The sequence below is a fragment of the Falco rusticolus genome, chromosome 3 (assembly GCF_015220075.1).
Source record: "Falco rusticolus isolate bFalRus1 chromosome 3, bFalRus1.pri, whole genome shotgun sequence".
Taxonomy (NCBI): domain Eukaryota; kingdom Metazoa; phylum Chordata; class Aves; order Falconiformes; family Falconidae; genus Falco; species Falco rusticolus.
The window spans coordinates 112,883,877-112,904,243 of record NC_051189.1 but is presented as its reverse complement, the minus strand read 5'-3'; the positions used below and the strand labels follow the sequence as shown (position 1 = coordinate 112,904,243).

The window sequence follows — 20,367 nt, the reverse complement described above, 5'->3', positions numbered from 1 at the left end:
GTGACAACTAAAAAAGATGGCAGAACAGTCAGTGTTGGAAAGGACCTTTGGAGATCATCTCATCCAAGCCCCTGCTGAAGCAGAGTCTCCTTGAGCAAGCTGCACGGACTCACATCCAGGTGTATTTTGATTGACTCCAGAGAAGGAGACCCCACAGTCTCTCGCAGCAGCCTGTCCCAGTGCTCCGTTCACCCTCTAGGTAAAGAAGTTCTTCCTCATATTCAGATGGAACCTCCTGTGTTGCAGTTTGTGCCCGGTGCCCCTTGTTCTGTCACTGGGAATTATCAAAAAAAGAGTCTGGCCCCATCCTCCTGACACTCACCCTTAAGATATTTACAGACATTGGTAAGATCCCATCTCCGTCTTCTCCAGACTGACCAGGCCCAGCCCTGTCAGCCTTTCCTCGTAACGGAGACAGTCCAGTCCCCTGTCTTTGTCGCCTCTGCTGGCCCCTCTCCAGTAGGTCCCTGCCTCTCTCGAAGTGCGGAGCCCAGCACTCCAGACACAGCCTCACCAGGGCAGAGCAGAGGGGGGAGGATCACCTCCCTCGACCTGCTGGCCACCTCCTCCTCTTGCACCCCAGGGTCCTGCTGGCTGCAAGGGCACACTGCTGGTCCATGGGCAACTTCCCATCCAAAAGATGCTCTGTTATTCAAACAGCTAAAATACTTCAAAATCACAAAATAATGATGATCTTCATGCAGACAAGCTCACTTGCTTCTGAATTTTTTTCCTGATCAGCAGGTTCATATAAATTGAGTGACATGTACTCTCTTCACACTAAATGGAAGTCTGAAGCCTGAGGCTGTCAGCCTAAAATACAATGAACCCACATGCACTCTCCCTTCAGACACTTAAATTCTAGTCAGTTATTTCAACATCTATTATTCTAGAAAGGAACTCACAGTACAGGTACATTTTGGACATCTATTTGCTCCTGCAATATTAATATTCATTCCTACTAACCTTAACATTCAATCCTTTCCACTCAAGAAGCCCAACAAAAATCAAACTGACTATAAATTTCCTAAATTAAACGTGTCATCAGTTGAATGGCCCAGCGCCACGTCCATTGAATCTGCTCTGCAGGGATATACAATGCCTAGCCCCCTGGTTTTCAAATACATACTAACCCATACTCAAAATGCTACTCATCTTAGTACAATCATGGGATTATGAGTGGCCCAGAATTGTAATTAAGCCATTTCACTTTATGCCTACTCACCCAAGTTAAGTCAGTCACTGGTCTGCCCTCTCCAAGTGTACTATGTCAGACAGCGGACTTGGTTGCTGCTTCTGACATCTGGCAACTTGAGGGCAATACATGTTGGCACAGAAACCCTGAGAATGTAACAAAACAACCCTACAAAAAAAACCACAGTTCAGGCCAACCAATACTCACCAACACCAGTACACTGGATCCACACCTAGTGCCTGGCCCTCCAGCGCTCTATAGCAATCCTCCCCCAGTCCCCAGCTGACTGAAGGCCAGTCTCACAGGAGGCCTCAGCTTAAACATACACAGTTCCTCCCCTGCATACTGCAGCACCCCTGTTCTTTCGCTTCCCTTCTCCCCATTCCCTTCAACTTGCAAGGCAGTGGTCAAGCCTTTTTCTTTGCCTGTAATTCTGTCCACCTCCAAACCCTTCAAGTCTCCTTCCCTTCCCAGACCACGTTTTCCCTTTCTAGTCCTTATTACAGTTGCGTCAACAGCTACATTCTGTGTTGGCTGCTCTGTCAATCTGAAAATTGAATTTAAGGATGTGTTTTGTTAGGCAAGGTTCATGACCCCCTTTATAGACAAAATCATACCAGTAAAGAAAACTAAAGGAGATGCCTATCTACATTGACTCAGCGAAAAATCAGCAAAACCACAAAGAAATTACTGTAAAATAAGCTACAGGGTGAAATATAGCAAGCAAAAAATGTTGCTCTGGACATCCTTACACAGTTACCAAAGTGTAAGTTAATTTTTTTTACTGAACAGTAACAGCAAGCACGAAGCAAGTAACCACACAAGAAATGGGTGCACTAGTGGCCTTTCCCCACAGCAAGGTAACATGCACGTGTCAGCTTCCAAAGGGCTACCTCCGACAAGTTAACCACCTCATCTGTTAAACCACAGAGTTTACTGGTGACAAACCAGCAAACTCTCCAACTGGGGAGCAGGGAAGGAAAAAAGAAAATAAAGGGCTTTCCATAACCTTTGCCACTACAGTGGCAAAACAGAATAAAGAAATAAAAGTCCCCTGCACAGCTAAGTGGAATTCATTGCCTGTCTCCAACCACGAGTGCATTTGCTTACTTTCCCATTTCGTGTGAAGTGTCCCGCTGGAGATGAAGTATTTCTCAGACACATGGTACAGAGTCATTATGCCTTTGGGCTTGTGATATTCACCAGATGTGCCCTAGTTCTGAAGGGTTACATTAATATTCCCACACTAAGAGCTGTTTTTAAAATTAGAGCTTGAATACACGGACTGAAAAGATCTTTCAGGAAAAAAACCGCAACCACCTCACTTTCCTGAGCACACAAACTTTTATCACCTTAAACGCCGTAGTTTATGTACGGATCATCTTTGCAATTAGAATCCTTTCTGTTTTGCCTAATGAGTCAACACCTGCATTATCCAAGAAACAAAGCTTTAGGCTCTCTGCACAGCACCACACTTCCATTGGAAAGATAGTCCTTGAAAGCCATTGCCAAAGAATTGCCTGCAAGCCCCCGCCATCGTATTTCAACAGTCACAAGCTCAACCTTCACAGCGTAGCTGTAAGCAACTACAGTTCCAATACACACTAACTTTCCAGTTTTGACACCCCAGTATCTTGCTGGATTACACATTCTTTCCCTTATTTTGCTTTCCTTCAGATATTCTATGTTAGAGTTGGATGTTCTGAAAAACAATATGCCAGGTATGTAAAAAAACTCCACTCTTCTAATAATTCCGTTATAACTTAAGGGAGCTCATTGGACACCAGTGTTGGATAGTTCGTACACCAACTCTTACACCGTCACAACCAACCAGATGAACCATCAGGCTCACGTAATCAGTAGTAACACGTGCTCTATATTCAACCATTCAGTGTGCTAAAAAACATGCTTCAGGTATACTTATCCCCACAGCACACATGTACACTCCTGTTTCACATCTACCACCTCTCTAACTAATACAGAGACAGCACTTATCCCTACACTCCCATAGTCTACAGATGCAGTTGCCCCACAGTAGGAATTTGTATGATGATGTAAGAAACTGATGAAGAGACTGTGTCCAGGCAAGCCCTGTGAAATATGTTTGTTTCGTCACAACCATCCTGGATTTAAGGAAGAAAACAAAATCCAACTGTTTATTGACACAGACTCCAATTCTTTGGTAGATAAAGAATTTTATTTATAGACTTTACAGAGTCATATATATAAGGACTTGGGAAGGAGAGAGACAGAGATACAGTTTTTACATATGTGTGTGTGTGTATATATGCTGAACACAAGTCATGGAATAGGCAAATAATTAAAGGATATTTACATCCCAGAATTTAAGGATATTTACATTCCTCCATTCTGGTGTCTAAAATTAAAAAGTTTAGCGTCCTAGTGCCCTCTGCCAACCAGTGAAGAAACATAAGGCAATTCTGCACAGTTCTCCAGAAATACCTCTGCCCAAGCCAAAACTAGCAGGAACTCCAAGCAGCACGGCTCTTCATTTCAATGTCTCATTTAACTGAAAAGTTAAACGCCACAGTCTTTCACCATCAGCATCACCACCCAGAATAGTTAAAAACAATTTGGAGCATGACACATTAAGCAGTTACATACCAGTAATAACCAAGTAGTGCCTTTCAAAGGATCAGAAAAATATTTGCAACGTTCAATGAATTCTCAATGTCGACACTGGAATTTTCCTGTATTCCAAATACAGGAGAATTACTAAAGTCTTGAAAACAAAGGTCAATAATGGAAACAGACCTCCAACTACAGCCATACACTTGGCATGATGGTTTAGTAACAAATGTAAAGACACAGGGCAGAAAGCACCAGAAATAACAAACACATGGTTTTAACTGGAAAAATATTACCACTGACAGGTAGGGAGCTATACAGTTGCCTCTCTTCCCCCCATATGGCTGACGACAAACAATTTGCTAGTCTGATCTTTTAGTGTCACTTCCTGCTGAGCGGATTTCAAGCAACACTGCTGGCTCCTTGTCAGAAAACAACGTGCTAGAGCCCTGTTCTGCAATAAATGGTTCAACCAATTTACCGTGTTCATTTCAAACTCACAGGAGTACTCCAAATGCCTGGACTATAGTTTTTATTTCACAAATGATTTTATTATAAACTAGTATCATAGTGAATCCATTTTCTTTAACGGGTTTTGCTGCTGTTTAATGGACTGTCAGTATAATTTAGATTTAATCTATTTAAACTCATTCAAGTCTGGCTCCTCATTGTACAATAAATGGAACATATTTCTATTCAACAAAATTAATGACAGCTAATTGTAGTCTGCAGGTCCCAATTTTGTAAAAGCAACTGCTCTGCAGTTCAGACACCCAACTACATTATTTCCCACACCAATTATTTTTCTGCACTTTTCATGCACATCCACAACACCATACAGTTGTTCTTGCAAGATGCATTCAGACATACTTTGTTAACAACTTTGACACAAAGTACACCATACACTTAGAGAAAGTAGCGTTACCAAACAATACCACACTGAAAACAAAGACATTGTAGATGCTCAGCCACTAACTGACACTAGGGTATCCTCCTGTCCTATAATTGTTTTTCTTTTCCAATTGAACACATAAAATGGGAGGAGGGGTGGGAATAAGAGAGCAGACCGCTAAAAAAAAAAAAATCAGTTAGTCTAAGAGCTGTTTCTTTAGCAACAGATAAGCTGTACTGCATGCATGCCATTCAAAATAGTCTTTTCTGATCTTTTAAGGTCACAGCAAACTTTTGCTGGAACACTTCTCACTGATCTTATACAAAGGCCTACATAGCCACATCCCTCAAACCTGAGCTGGATGCATTTCAAAAGCTTTTCATAGGGACTCACTTCTGAAGTACTGCGGAATACACAAAAGGCAAGCAACACCACAAACGTACCATGCTGCTACATGACCTCACTTGATTTAGATACCCTTAACTTTTTTCTATTAAAAAATATTTAATGTGCAAATTATCCATAGCCATTGTCCCAAGTGTGGTGTAATTTCTCTGAGATCTTAAACACAAGCATTAATAGCAACCCTCAGGAAACCAAGAGATCCTGAAATGTCATTAAATCAACCGAACGATCTCCACAGTGTCTTTGAATAGCGCACGCAATTGGCTAATGCATACACAAATCTTAAGAGATTAAGGGATCAAGAATCTCTATCACTTGAGACGCAGAATCTTTCATCTCATGCACTTTCCATTCACTTGTGTTTCCCAACTTTTGGTAATGAATCAATCGTGTCAGAAGAAATCAATGGCATAGTCGGCCAATGAGGCTATATTTAATGTGAAAACTGGCATCTTTATATGGCTTTAAGAAGTTCTTCTATTGGACCATGCATAATTATAACTCCATGCTCTAGTAGGCAAAACAAGCACATCAAGAGGAGTTGAAAGAGAAAACTCTTCTATTCCCCAGCTCACCACAAACACCAAACGGCTGCTTAACTTCTCTCCCTTAGCTACGCTCTTGATTATTAGAGCGCAACACAAAATACCTCATCAAAACATGGATGGGCTTTATTTGTGTAGCCCTCAACCAGAAAAACAGTCACAGCCATTACTACATCCCTAGTAATTGACCCATCACTTCATCTTCCCGATTAGACAAATGGATAAAGAGTAATCCATTTTGTAAGTTGTTGGTGCAGCCCTTAACAGAAACACATGTTCAGAAAGGGAAAACTATGTGTCACTTGAGTAAGGATGTTTTTTACCGAATACTGTATTCCAAATACTGCAATCTCTTGCCTCAAAGCCTGCTGTGATACAAATACAGACACTCTCATCAAGTAACCGTATGTGTTAGAATCCCAATAGTCTGTTAACCCGATAAGTCACCTACCTGCAAATACCTAGCAGCACTGAAAAGATCTATTGAAAAAAAATATCAATATGTATTTTCTGAAACAAAAAATTGTTTTCCTATTGTTTAAATTTGTAAATAGCACTGAGATGCCTTTTCATTTTATACAGAACGACGCTTTCCTCACTATTAAGAAAAGAAGAGTACAATCACCACAGTAATAATGCAAGCATAAACTTCCAAGCCAAAGAAAAATACATACATATCTGTATTTAGGTATATTTCTTTCCTAAACAAACAATACAAATCTAAGCCTTAAATCTGTATCAGCTTTCATGTCTATCTAGGCACTCCTTTTACAGCAAGGTTTCTAATGCTTTCTTGCTTTAAATATCTTTACTGCTTTTTGTAAAAGCATCCATAACACATTTTGGACTTTGAACAAAAGAGACTAGAGAGATCCACTCTTCCTGCCAATGCTGAAACAAAGCAAAAATACTTCCATGTGTAGTTCAATTTACTTGAGATGCTTGTTTAGAGCAACACGTGCTCTGCTACTGGATATTGTTTATACAAACTATGTGTCTTTAGGACAAAAGGAAAACCAAATAGGTTGCTCAAAATTTACAGTATCACAGAAAAAAATAATTCAATCATCAGTTAGAAGATATACAGTTACACACACAAATACCTTACCAGGGTGGCCCATCATGCAGTAACATGAAAACCGAGAAAACTTTTAAAGAATAATTCATTTTCATCAATGCTGTAGTTACATTTAACCTGCTGCATTTTGTATTCCACTTGGAAACAATACCCAAAAAAAAGCAGGCTCACTTTAACACACTCTCTTCACTTAGCCCACTTACATGTGGTGCTGAGTGTCAAACCTGTAGAGAAATACCTCCCCACCCATGAATTCTCTCCTCCATCCCCCCAAGAATATTTCCAAGATATTGGCACAAAACCTGAAACCCAAAATGAAGCAGCAAAGGTTAGTCCCAGGATCAACATTTTGACAGATTATATTTCACTCACTCACCTAACTTATCAGAAGAATCTCCAGATGCAAGTTAAAGCAATGTTCTGGCATAAACTGCTGTGCTACATGGGAACCCGTAGCACCATTCCCAGTACAGAAGCTAAAATGGAAATTGTTTACTGCGTATACAGGTGTTGTTATTATAATTGATCAAACACTTCTTTTATCTAATTGTCATGGAAGAGATGGCAACTTCCACAAACTAAAAATAAGAAAAAGGGCTGATAAATTCATACACTAGAAGTTCACACTACTTTAACCAAAATAAACTGAGGACAGGCCATGAACAATTACTGCGGCCACAAACTATCACTCCTTGAAAACCACTACTTCACGGAATTCCTTCCCCTTAGTCCAATTTTTCCACAATTTCCACTGTGTTTTTATTTCAGAACTTCCATTTGCCTAATTCCATAATGGCATGCTGTGCTCCCCATAAAGTACTACTTTTTGCTTAGGTTGCTATATTTCTCCTCTGCAAAAATAATTCCCTAACGCAGGTCTGCAAAACTGTTCACATCCAATTTCCTCAGTTACCTATGGTAGTTTAACCACAAGTTTTCAACTACAGCTGCCATAGTCACACAAAGAAAGCAATGTCAGTAAGATGCTCATGTTAAGTTTCACATTCATCCTGTAATTCTTTCCAAAACTCCGCAGCTTTACAAGGTATTTATACTTTGCATTACAAACTTCTCAGGAACACGTCATGAAGTTCATTTAGTACACAGCATATGTTTATAGAGGTCACAATCCATTTCACTTCTAGTAGTCAAGGGCAGTACATCTTCTATTGTGCAAGGCCCATGTTTTGTTGTGATAGAACACAGAGGATGACTCGCAGAAGAAGTATTAACAATAACCTTATAAAGCTGTATTTAAAATTCCCCACTTGAACAATTAATCTGTTACAAAAATACCATCACAATTTTATGTAATAACAAAGACAATAGTGAAAAACTACCTGTTTAGACCAACGCTGGCTAAGCAATGTCCCCGATCCCAGATATCCAGTCCCCAGCCCCAGGTACCCTCACCTCCTTCATGCTGCTGTTCATGATTTGTACACAAAAGCCAAACAAAGCCAGAGGAATCCATATGCTAGATCAACCTTGATCTGCACTTAAGACTCCGTCTGTCAAGCAACAACAGCTGTCCATACACAGAGCAATGCCTGCCACCATATAACAGTGAATATGAACTCAGTAAATGCATAGTTTATTTGGTTGGGTTGGGGGGGGCGTGTTTGTGGTTGTTTTTTTGGTGGGGTTTTGGGTTGTTTGGTGGGTTTTTTTGGGGGGAGGGGGGTTGCTTGGGTTTGATTTTTTTGTTTTGTTTTGTTTTTATTTTGTCGGGTTTTTACAGTTTGGCTTAAGTTTACTGCTTATGCTAAGAGCACATACACAGAAAATTATTTCTATGCAGTTAAGTAGTCAATGTATGCTATCATGTAGCCTTATTTTCTACACAATCTTACTCACCTACTCACCTGACCATTAAAAAACACACTTTTCAGAAATACCTCAAATGCTGAGAATAAAAATTACAACCGCTGTTACATCCAACTGTGCAGAACAGTAACTCAAGTTCCAGCTGCACATGTAAACAGTTTTCTACAGACTTCAATCAACTTCTGAGAAAATCTTTCTGTGATGCTTTTATACATTTTTTTAAAGCTTTTATCTTTTTGTTAACCCTCCGGATATGTTTTAAGACTCACTTACTAGTCCAGGCCTTTTTTTTTTCCTCCTCCTTTTAATTACTACAGGATGAATGGATAAAGAATGCATTTGTTTCCCTTGAAACCAAAGTCTTAAAGATAATCTCTTCTGCTAAAAAAAATATTGTTGGAAGTATTCCCCACTACTATTCACATATGCAGAAAAGTTGAAAACACAGGGGTGTAAGTGTGAAAAATAAGGGAACTCAAACACATTAAGCAGCACAGCTCCTGAGGTTATTCCTATTTACAGCAGCTGGAAGTCTATCACTGAATATCTGATTATTTCAACAATCTAGTATCACAATGGTAACAGCCTTTCAAAGGAAGAGGGAAATACCGTCTGTCACATCAGAATATATGGTCATTTCAGCTATGAAGCTTTTGAGGGAAGAAAATACTACACATTCAAAAATGCACTTCTCCATTGTAAACTTGGTCAATCCAAGCAACATAGACTGGCCAAAGACATCCTAAAATTAAAACATACAGTTGTTGCATTTCTTCTTTCTATCCAAGCATAACATTCAAGTTTTAAAACTTTCCAGAAAAGTGTTAACTTCCCAAAAAAAAAAAAAATGTTAGCAGTCTAGAAAACACTTGCCATAACTTCAGTGTTTATATGAAAAAAAAAAATCACGTTTGTATTACATGTATTTCTATATTTAATCCAGCATGGCTACCTTTCTCAGCTGGTAAAGCAGTCAGAATAAAGGGAAAGCAGCATCTATAAGAATAACAAACATATGGGTCAATGTCAAATACAAGCCAATCACTGTCAGACCACGAGCCAAACGCCTGCATTTCAATTTCACTAGCATTCAACACAAACACTACTGTAACACTTCCTAACAAAGTAAATGGAGGGAGGAAGCACTTCTGTTTGGGTTTTGTTTATATATATATTTATAAAGATGGAGGTGTGTAGATTGAAACAAGAATTTCAGCAAATTCCTTCAGTTACAACAATGTAAAACATCTCCGAGCAGTTATAATAAAGGGAACATTTAACAATGCCAGTAAAGCCTAAAGCTTAGAAATTTGGAAATTCTAATACCTGCTTGCTAACCAAACTGACTGGATTCTAAGGTAGCTAGAAGAAATCTCATTCCAACTAGATCTTTGGTAAATATAATTCTGGTTCCACTGTGATTGGAACCCTGCTGGCCACATTCCACAGGACACTTTGATGTCAGGCCTGGAGATTCACACAAAAGATGACCCACCATATCTTTTGTTATTTTCTCATTTTGATAGCGCAATAACCCAACATTTGCAGGCTTCAAATCTGAGACACTGAAGACTGCAAACTATTTCCCAGTTTATGAGGTGCTCCCTTTGAAAAATGGCCACATACTCTATGATCACAGAACGTATGAAAAGTATATAAGATCTCACTTTGATACACTTGGTGACAACTGAACAGCACTGTGTGCACAATGCACCTGACCTGCAAATCCAGTCTCTCTCCTTCTCTGATGCCTGTCCAGACAATAGCTTATAGGGTTACGGTGCCTCCTGAACAGCACTCAAGGACAGAAATCTAACAAAACTTTATCCATAAATCGAGAAAAAGTAGTACTCAAGTTGTGTTTTCCAGTAGCAATATCTCACTTCCATCCCACTGACAAAGATTTCCCATACCTTAAAAAAAAAAAAGCACCAAAAAGCCCAACAGCTGTCCCAAACAGTGACTGCCTAAAACAGGGGTCCTCAAACTTTTTAACCAGGGGGCCGGTGCGCGGGTGAAGTGGCAGGCAGTCATCTGCGGCTGCTTGGTTCCCCACCCCACCCCAGCGGGGGGGGGGGGGGGGGGGGGGGGGGGGGCGGGGCAGGGGGGTTCAGTAAATACTGGGGACCGAATGGAGGACCCTGGGGGGCCGTATCCAGCCCGTGGTCTGTAGTTTGAGGACCCCTGGCCTAAAACATCTCAAGGCGGCAGAGACACATTCCTATTTTTTCATGTACTAGGCCAGATGTTTCAGGATCCACATAAAACTAATTGTGCGTCTTTCCCTGCACCACATCAAACCACGCTTCCCATATCCAATCTGTACCTCTTCTTCCAGATTCACACAGATTTTAAAACACCTAGAACAAAGAGGCTCTCATGTAAGCTATTCCAAAGCAATTTGCTAGAAAATTATGAAGTCCTATAATGCTCTACTCTCCCTGCAGAAGCATTTCACCTTGTGTTACCTCATGTTGATTCCTCTTGCTGATGTGCTGTTTATATAGCTACTGATGTCACTGCAGAAACAGATCCTCATAAATCCTTTTAATTCCTGCAGATCCTTTTAAATGGTTCTACACAGGCAGAGCAAACAATATTGTCCTCGTCTCCAGGTGAAGATGTTTTCCTGAGGCTCCAAATCAACTCAGACTTTCATCCAAAGTTTTTCCAGTCCAGCATTCAAGGTGCCATCATGATGACATTACAGCAGCCTGCTCAGTAGCAACAATATCCTCAGTATTAAGTTCTGTGGCTTTGATAAAGTACTATGCCTTCCTAACGTGTTGAACAGACTGAGGATGAAAGCAGACAGAGGACCATATAGCTTCCTTGAGCAAGAAATGCATGCAAGAGTTCAACGAACAAAAACGAACAGGGCAATAAGAGTATTCACATAACCAGCTACTGTTTTGATGAAGATATTTCTGGTATGTACTTTTCTGGAATCTTAACCTACTTCACTTCATAAGAGCAATTTACTGGGATATGGGATAGAAAAAAAAAATCCCCGTGTCCAAGGTCAAGCTGAAGATACACAAGAAAGATACCTCCACACATCAGGTCCTTGTAAGACATGAAGCACGTTGTTGACCTACAGGACACGGAGGGAAAAAAAAGATTCTCTGGAACAGTATCATCACTACCTGTTTCATCTTTCATCATGTTGGTCAGAAATTTAGTGTCACACATGACTATTTGTCTTCCATCACATAGCTCCCTCCTCCAGCTAGGCAAATGATTCTTTTAAACCAAGCATCAAAAGCAGGGCCTGTACAACAGCTACTATATCACTCAACAGTGCTTGCAGTAGCATGGCACTTGGGAAAAGCCTGGGCAGCTGTTCCAAAAGCACCTTCCCCACTCAAGTCCAGTACAATATATTAACAGCCATCTGATTGATAGCACTTCTGTACAATCTTCTACACAGAAAATCCTACGTGGAGACCAATTGCCTAACCAAAACAACAGATGTAGTTGTAAGGTCTGGTTTACACAGCAGAATATCAAAGTATTCAAATTCGCTTACAGTCTGACAATCAAAGTAGAACTGCAAAAAACATACTACAAAACAAGACCACCAGTTTTTGAGTACATCCAATTAGGAGCCATGTGTTAACCATATTGCATGTGCATACAAACTGTATGGGAAATCAGCCCTTTCAAACAGTGCTGTATTTTGGCAAAAGCCAGTAGGATAGAAGGGAACCAATTTGCACTAGAAATGGAAGGAAATTCAGCATTAAATAATCTAACCAAATCTAAGAGGAGAAAACAAACACTAACATCTCAGTCTTGATGCAACTATCTTACACTATTACTACCTTATGCTAAGGAAGCCTACAAGCAAATCACATTGTACAATAAATTTGTTACCGTAACAGTCATTGTGACAAAAGCAAGGTAAGAACTGTGGGGGGCAGGGGGTGAAGAAAAAAAAGAAAAAAAAATCAGGTTAAATTAGGAAGGAAACAGGAGGGAGGTCGTAGAAACAGAGGACAGATGGGGAAGTAGGCCAACAAGCTTTTAGGATAGGCCTGTGTGATTTTCAAAGTAGAGAAGATTAATTGCATCGCATTTTCTAAGCCCTACTCAAATTTTAATATGTTGTTTAAAGCGACCCCCACATTCATTATATCTATGCAAATTAATAAGAACAGTATTTATATAGTAACAATATAGTGTAACCTTTCATTGGAAAGAGTTCAAATGATCTTGATTATCTACTTATTTACAGTTTATTTGCTATGACTCAAAGCTGCTGAGCTCAGCAGAGAAGAAAGTAATATGAAGTGTTTGGGTTAAGTACTACATAGCAACAGGGTAACAGAACAAGATTTTACCAAAGGACTTCATAGTAAGACAATGCAGGCCTTGAACATTCATCCATATCAGATAAGAGCATTTAAGAGAAAGAATCAAATGGATGGAAGAGATTTCCTTTCCTTAAAGCATGAAAGATGTAAGCTGAAGATAGCTATCCATTCTGCACACACCTTTTAATTTTCATCTGTCTAATCCTTGCTGTGCAAGTCTCAATAAATTAAATTCTCTTAATCCCTCTCAAATTTTATGTAATTTGCACCCTTAGCTACACATACTTCTCCCTAACCACAAAACAGAAGCTAAGATTTTCTCCTGTAATAGATGCTAAAATTTTCTTAGAATATATTACACACTGGAATGTGTATTCAAGATCTCATTCCTATTAAGAAATTACATTTTAAATAAAATTTAAAAATCACTATAGTCAATTAAGGTTTCAGCTAGGCTCACATCCCTCTAACAAGGAGCTAGCCAATAATGCAAGTTCTCATTGCTCTCTGCAGTTTTCAAGATAAAAGGATAGATGCAAGTTTAAAAGAAAACACAAGAGCAACAGGAAGAGAAAATTTTCAATGCTTGTGCTAATTACTACTAATACAAATGTAAAATTTAATAAGCCAATTTTTAAATTACCGAATTGGTATAAAATCTCAATTATCAGGAGTTCTATGGCTTTTCCTGGTTTTACACTAGATAACCTCCCCACACCTCCTTTTCTTCAAGCAGTGCAGAAGGATGGGCAAAGCAGAAATGAAGCAAGCTGCCCATGGCCAGCACTAGTCTTACTTGAGACTGGGCAGCCCAGCTTTCAAATCCTTTATCAGATCATGCAACATCTTCCCAACCCTGCCAAACGACACTCACTTAAGGAGGAGTTGCTCCCCAAGCAGACAGCTCCCTGATCATGGGTTCTGCAGCCACCACCACCAAAATGTGTTTGATTAAGTACTCCGTTTGTCAGAGACTGTTGTTCTCCACACTATCAACCATGTGTGCTCCCTGAAGTCCCATAAGGCCTGAGTGGTACTCAGCCAGCAGTTACAGGGCACTACTTGTGTGAAGGTTCTCCAACACATCTCCACACCTGTGCTAGGACTGAGGCTTTCCCTTGCAGTTCAGTCTATAAACAGTGTCTCCCCCACAGTGCAATTGCTTGTAAGCGAGAACACACAAGCTGTAACTGAAGCTCTTGCCAATCCATACATAGAGAGGATTCCTCTTCTGAATAGATACTCTCGTGAAAAATACAGCACAAACGATCTAAGCTTTCCCCACACTACCAGCATTTACAGGCTCTCTCCCCTCCTCCATCAGTTATCTGGCAAAGGTGTAAGCTCTGTAGAACTACAGCACTGATTCCTGCTGTTGTATCCCTCTATCCAAGTACTGCTACATTAGAGCTACTCCAAGCACTGCACCTACTGGATAGAGTGCTAATACTTCTCCATCCTATTACAAGCTAAAAATGAGATCACAAACTGATTTTCCATCTTAATTTTAAGCAAAGTCTTTCTGCAATAAAGCCAATGTCTCGCGTTGTACTACTGGGCCCACCTAACAGCTGCTCTTAACAGATTCCAAATTATTTTTTATCCTGACACTGAAAATAAGATTGCCACCAAAGCTGACACTTCTGCAGGCTCCCTGTTGCTATTGATCAACCAACAAATACTATTCAACTGCAAGCCCCGACCAAGAGAAAAAATGTATCTTTCCAATGGTTTGGAATTATATTTGAAGCATTTCAACAGATAAACTATTCTGACAAACGCTAGTAGATTTAAGTGAAAACAAGATTACAGCTTTCACACAGAAGAATAAGTATGGAGTGCAACACCTCCAAAATCAGCAGAATTTCAGCCCATCTGTATAGGCAGATGATAATGCCCACACATACAACTAGCATTTTAGAGCATTTGCAGCTACTATGACAGGATAGAGCATGTAAAATATTTACATCTGCACCCGTACTACAAGCTCTTTAGTAGTTGAGATATACAGCTCCTCCTGGAAAAACAGGACAAGTTTTCACATCCTTAGTTTCAATCTATCTCTATTTTGCTCCAGCAGTGTTACTACAGCACAGTGATCATTTTACAGAAAAGTAATTTAAAACTACCAGAGCCCTTAAACCAGCACTTTGAACAGTAAAGCCAAACACAACTATTCCTTGTGGTGGAAGAAGTAGTTACAATCAACACTTTTAAAATGCTGTGGAGATGAACACAGCTGGTTTTACTCAAAAATGAGATTATTCAGCTAGCTGTATTCCTAAGTACAGTTTCCTTCTTCTGAGGAAGAAGTTAGCTGACAGCAGCCACAGGTTAGATCTTGAAACCTTACATGAGACCATACAAACCTTATGTAAACTTGGCAGTAATTATGAGGCACATCCAGAGCGCACTGCAAGCTTCTGCTTCTGTCCCTAAACATCCCTGACACTTACTGATACTGACACGGTTTTGACCAAAAGCTAAGCTGCTGTGCATAGGCATTAACTAGCTACTAATGAGGGAGGTGAAATCAATGGCATAACAGATATGAGATCTTAAGTCACCTCATTTATATTTCACAAACAGAAGACAGGAGAGGAGCTCTACAAAGAAATCAGATATGCAGAAAAACTTGTCAGAAAGGTTGGAAGATACCTCTTTATGTCACCTAGTCAAATCTCTAGCTTAGATCAGGTCTCATTCCGAAGTTGGAGCAAAGTGCTCTCCTGCTTTATCCAATTTAGTTGTGAAATTTCCACGGACAGAGATTCCATAGGATACACAGATAATTAGTGTAGTAGAAAGAAAAAAGGGTGGCTCTTTTTCAAAGAGGAACTAAGTTCTTTCCAACAAATCAGATATTGCAAGATACAGTGGAAAGCTTTTGCATGCATATCCATACTTGTCTCCAATGGAAGTGGGGCAACCTGCCCCTAGGACAATCATAATTTAAGTTAACAGAGAGCACATTGTGCTGTCTGCTGCAGCAAAGTAACTGGTAGCTCTGGTACACAATTACTTTCAAAGGAAATGTAAGAATTCCTTACCTCCAGGCCTGTATACAACATCATCCTCTGTGATAAAGGACGTTATTTCACCGTTGTCTGTTCTCTCGTATCGGGACTTCTTCTTGGGTGGTTTCTTTTTGCTTTTCTTTGTGGACTCCTCTGTGGTGGCACTGTTGTTGTCATTGTCCTCATCTTCACTATGGTCACTTTCTGCATAATTCTTGGCACCTCCTTCCAACGTACAGCTCCGTCGAGGGCGTGAGTTCTCACTCTCCCTCACCTTGTCTCTCTTGTCTCGCTCCTTATCTCGGTCTCTATCCCTGTCCTTCTCTTTGTCTTTGTCTTTTTCTTTGTCTGCTGTCATGATTCGCCACGTGCCTTCTTCTGTCCTCTCACGGCTGGGCCTCCGTGAAAGGTAGACAGTGAGCCTGGGCTTCAGTCTTCTGAATTTCTCACTCAAATCCAGGAAAAATTCAACCACTCCAACAACCCCAGCGTTTTAAAAAGGTTCTTGAAGGGGTGAAGGGGAGAAAGAGGGGAAAAGCCCATGTTAATATTCAAAATTCTTTCAATTTCTGAAAATAAAAATTACAACCAAAGAAAACCCCACATCCTAAAGCAATTGAGTATGGAAAACACAAGACAGTAAAATACAAGGTAGCATTCTGAAGCACTCACTGAAATAACAACATGAAGTGTCTGTAAAATGCCTGAAGCTATCTCCATCCTCACAAAGATCTCAATACTTATAAAGATTCTTTTGTTCACTACAGAAATACAGTAACTTTTTAGATGGAAAGTCCTCGCTGAGAATATGCATCATTTTATACTTTAAGCTGAACAGGAAGCATGCAAGTGAAAAACATTTAGGAAGGGACAAGTGCAAGAAAAGAAGAACCTAAAACTTTTTTTTTCCTGGAGCAAATGGAAAAGTTTAGCAAATGGCCGTATTGTTTTACATCTCAACACCTCTAGCAATGGATGCCCTGCAAAGCTGATACAGAATAAAGAATGCCATCTGCCACCTCCAGGGCAATCTGTTAGGAAACCTTGCTTGCCCCTAGCCTGCTTTTACAAAAATAGAGCTAACCTGTAATCCACAGATTACAGGAATTAATTAATTGAAACCAAACCACAGCAGTTACAAGTGCACTAACAAAATCTTCTTTTTCATCTATCAAAAATATGACTTTTCATGCTTGCTTTACCAATAAGCAAACAATGGAGATGGATTTTATAACTCATCAGCTTAACACATTCAGTTTCATGCAGGCAAATAGTAAGGGAAGAGATAATCCTAATGTTTTTAATTCCCTGATGATTTAATCAATACAGTTAACATCAACTGCATCCTTTTCTTTGTTCAATGCAAGTTTAGATTTAAAAAATTTTACTTGCTCTTACAAGGATATTTGCAAGCTTGGATCTATGGGACAGGATCTTCAAACCACAACCAAGTGCAGAGAGCAGCTGCATACTGCTGTGGTTTAACCCCCGTGGGCAGCTACACACCACACGCAGCCACTCACTGACACCCCTCCAGAGCACCCTGCAACTGGGGCCTGGATTAATTCCCCATGAGACACTACTACCAAACCTCAGTCAAACTAAAGGTAAAGGATACTGGCCCTATGCAGTTACATCCTTTAGTCTTTTGACTGAAAATTAGGAGTTTTCTTAAAATGTCCTTTCTGTTGGTTAAAGCAAAATGATCTGGACTGACAGGTTGCATGATACATCCTTGAGTGACAGCCAGCAGCACATACATAAGAAAAGCTCTAGTGAATTTTCAACAACTAAAGTATTTGCAAGTGCCTTTTAATATGGCTCAACAGCAGCAGTCCGAACAGGTGTAGCTACTGATGAACAAGAATCATAACATACCATTTTTTCTGTAAATATTCATATTCATGAAAGGAGGGATATTTCAAGAAGGGTGCATCCAACTTAACTTATTAAGTTGCCTTTTTTCCCTAGTTCACCAGTTCAGGGTAGAGCTGATTTACCCACATCCACTTCATAGGCTTTCAAGAAGCTACTATTGGGTGCAACCCAAAATTAGTCCACTGTGTAGAACACTATCACATGAAAGTCAGGGATTAGTAAGACTGAATGTTCATGCATTAAGCATCCAAAACCACAGACAAGGTTAAAAAAAAGACTATTTTGATTTTTAAGAAGTCAGCTGAGAAATCAGTGATCTGTGATGTCTTCACTCTTACATGAACCTCAGATTACAGTGTTCTTGCCCCTGTTGACTACTACTTCCAGCAAAGGAAATAGCCAAAGAGAGACAAATTGCTTTTGCCGATACAATTCAGGCTGTGGCTTGAATCTCTCAGGCATTTCCTGAATGAACTGATCATCCAGGTAGGAAATTATTCCGTTTTCTTTCCTCCTTGCAGCAGCTGCCATCATTCTGATAACACACAAGGGGAATCCAACAAAACTCCAATAAACTACAATGAATTTGTCAATTGCCAGAGAAGTCGCAGATAACAGTGGTAGCAATGGTCTGCAGGGACTCAATAAGAAATGCCTTAAATTTCCAGAGGTTAGGAAATTCCCCAATAGCAAGCTTGAGGGTTTTTTCTATTGCTGTCGATACAAGATTATCTTTGGAGAGTAAATAATCTATTAATTTTCAAAGAAAACTGATTACTTTCCCAGGGTCATCTAAAATTTACAAGTTATACGTAGGCATCTCAGCCTATGTACAAGAGATCTTTGCTTTCTTTTGAGATCAGAAATTAAACGATACAGGATAAACCTAAAAAATGTTATTCAATGACTTCCAAGCATGGATAAAATCCAGCCACTTCTGATTATTCTTATATACTAGCCCCAGATCTCAACAGCTCAATTTTTGGAGTTAGGTACAAAAGCCACAAGAAACTGAAACCTAAACAAAAACCCTATTCTTTTCAGAGCTTTTTACATTGCTTCTTGTCTTACTTGTAGTAAATCACTGCCCTCTCCTGTTTAGTAAGACCTGAATGTTGTTTACAAGTTAATTTTGGAGAACTTAAGAGAAAAAAGCCAAAGAGCAAGTCCTTTTGTCTTGTTTTCAGCAGCATCTAAGAAACACTCACACAGTCCAATATCATTAAGAGACAATACAATACAGAATTCAGCTCATATGCTGATATAGGCTTACCACCAACATAGGATTCTTAAGGTTATGCAAGGTTCAAGTTGCACAAAATCATGACCAAAAAACCCACATTCTGTTCAATTTCCAACTGCGCTAAAAAAACCCCAACTTCGCATATGCACAGGTAATGACTAAATGCAGTGCAGCTATAGCCAAATGAATTTATGTTCCACCACCACTTCTTTGATACTAGCCCACTTATACCTTACAACAGCAAACAGATAATACATTCAGGAAACAGCTCTTAAAACAGTCCCATCTGTACGCAACCTATGTATTTTGTTAGCGCTCTCTCTCCTGAGCATAAAGCACTAGTTTTTATGATAGAATTACCACAACCTGGTATTATCAACAGACTGAAGTGTCCCTAAAGAAGCTGCATCAGCTTTTCTGTCCTCTCTCAAGAGTGTCAATGTATCTTCCAAGTGGAAGACCTCAGTATCACTATCTTTCCAACACTGTAAAAAGATCACACTTCTCTTCTGGCACAGGCAACTGCAGCACAAGCACCATCCTTTGACTGCAAAGCACAGAATGTCCTTTTATAAAGACAGAGTTTTATTTATTTACATATATATATATGAAAAATTTCCAAGTTAAAAAAAAGCAATAACCCATCAGCAGTCACGACAATAGTTCTTTATCAGGGATGGGTGGCAAACAACAGAAAAAGCAGGCTTGAAACCTGACAAGCTACAGGGTTTTTTGCGGGGAAGTCTCAAGATGAAAGGCTGAGAACGTGTCAGCCACCCCACATCTCTAAACATAAAGGAAAAAGGAATTTAAATTTCCTGTCTGAAGGAAAAACCCCAAAGTTCATTAGCAACTGACAGATAATTCATCCATATTAATTTTATCTGCATCCTGAAATATTCTGACCTGTTCCTTGTATTCTCCAAGTTTCACAGAACCAGAGTTGTGCAAGTAATTTGGAAAAAGCAGCTGCAATTTCAACGCAAGCTGCTCTTTGCCAAACTTTAAAAGTAAATTTCAAGTGAACCATATTACATTAGCAGAGTCTATTGAAGGGTCAACAACACATCAAATACAGTGACCTCCATATGGCTGGTGGGTAAATCGCTTCACAAAAGTAACCCCCAAATGCACTTCCCCTTACTCTTGTTTTTCTATCTTCATCAACAGTTATTAAGGGCATAGGCAAAGCCAACTTGCCAGCAGAGAGAAAAATCCCTCTACACAACCTGCCACGAAGCACAACAAGAGAAGCCTCTGAATATCAAGGGCCACACACTGCAGGGGAAGCACTGATGAATTCCAGTTCTTGCCATCAACCAAGAACAAATACTGCAGGACTTAAAAGAATGTTCCACATAACTGCAGATTTAAGTCCTTGC

The 20,367-nt window shown here is 39.8% G+C and overlaps 1 protein-coding gene across 6 annotated transcripts in view; it reads right to left on the bottom strand.

Moving 5' to 3' along the window:
* RERE (arginine-glutamic acid dipeptide repeats) overlaps nt 1-20,367 on the bottom strand; it is a 254,331-nt gene that overhangs the window by 162,539 nt on the left and 71,425 nt on the right. For all 6 annotated transcript variants that reach the window (XM_037378707.1, XM_037378710.1, XM_037378704.1 and 3 more), the window contains exon 2: nt 15,898-16,368. In XM_037378707.1, coding sequence (XP_037234604.1) covers nt 15,898-16,222 — 325 coding nt within the window. In that variant the 5' untranslated portion in view covers nt 16,223-16,368. The remainder of the gene's footprint in view (nt 1-15,897; nt 16,369-20,367) is intronic.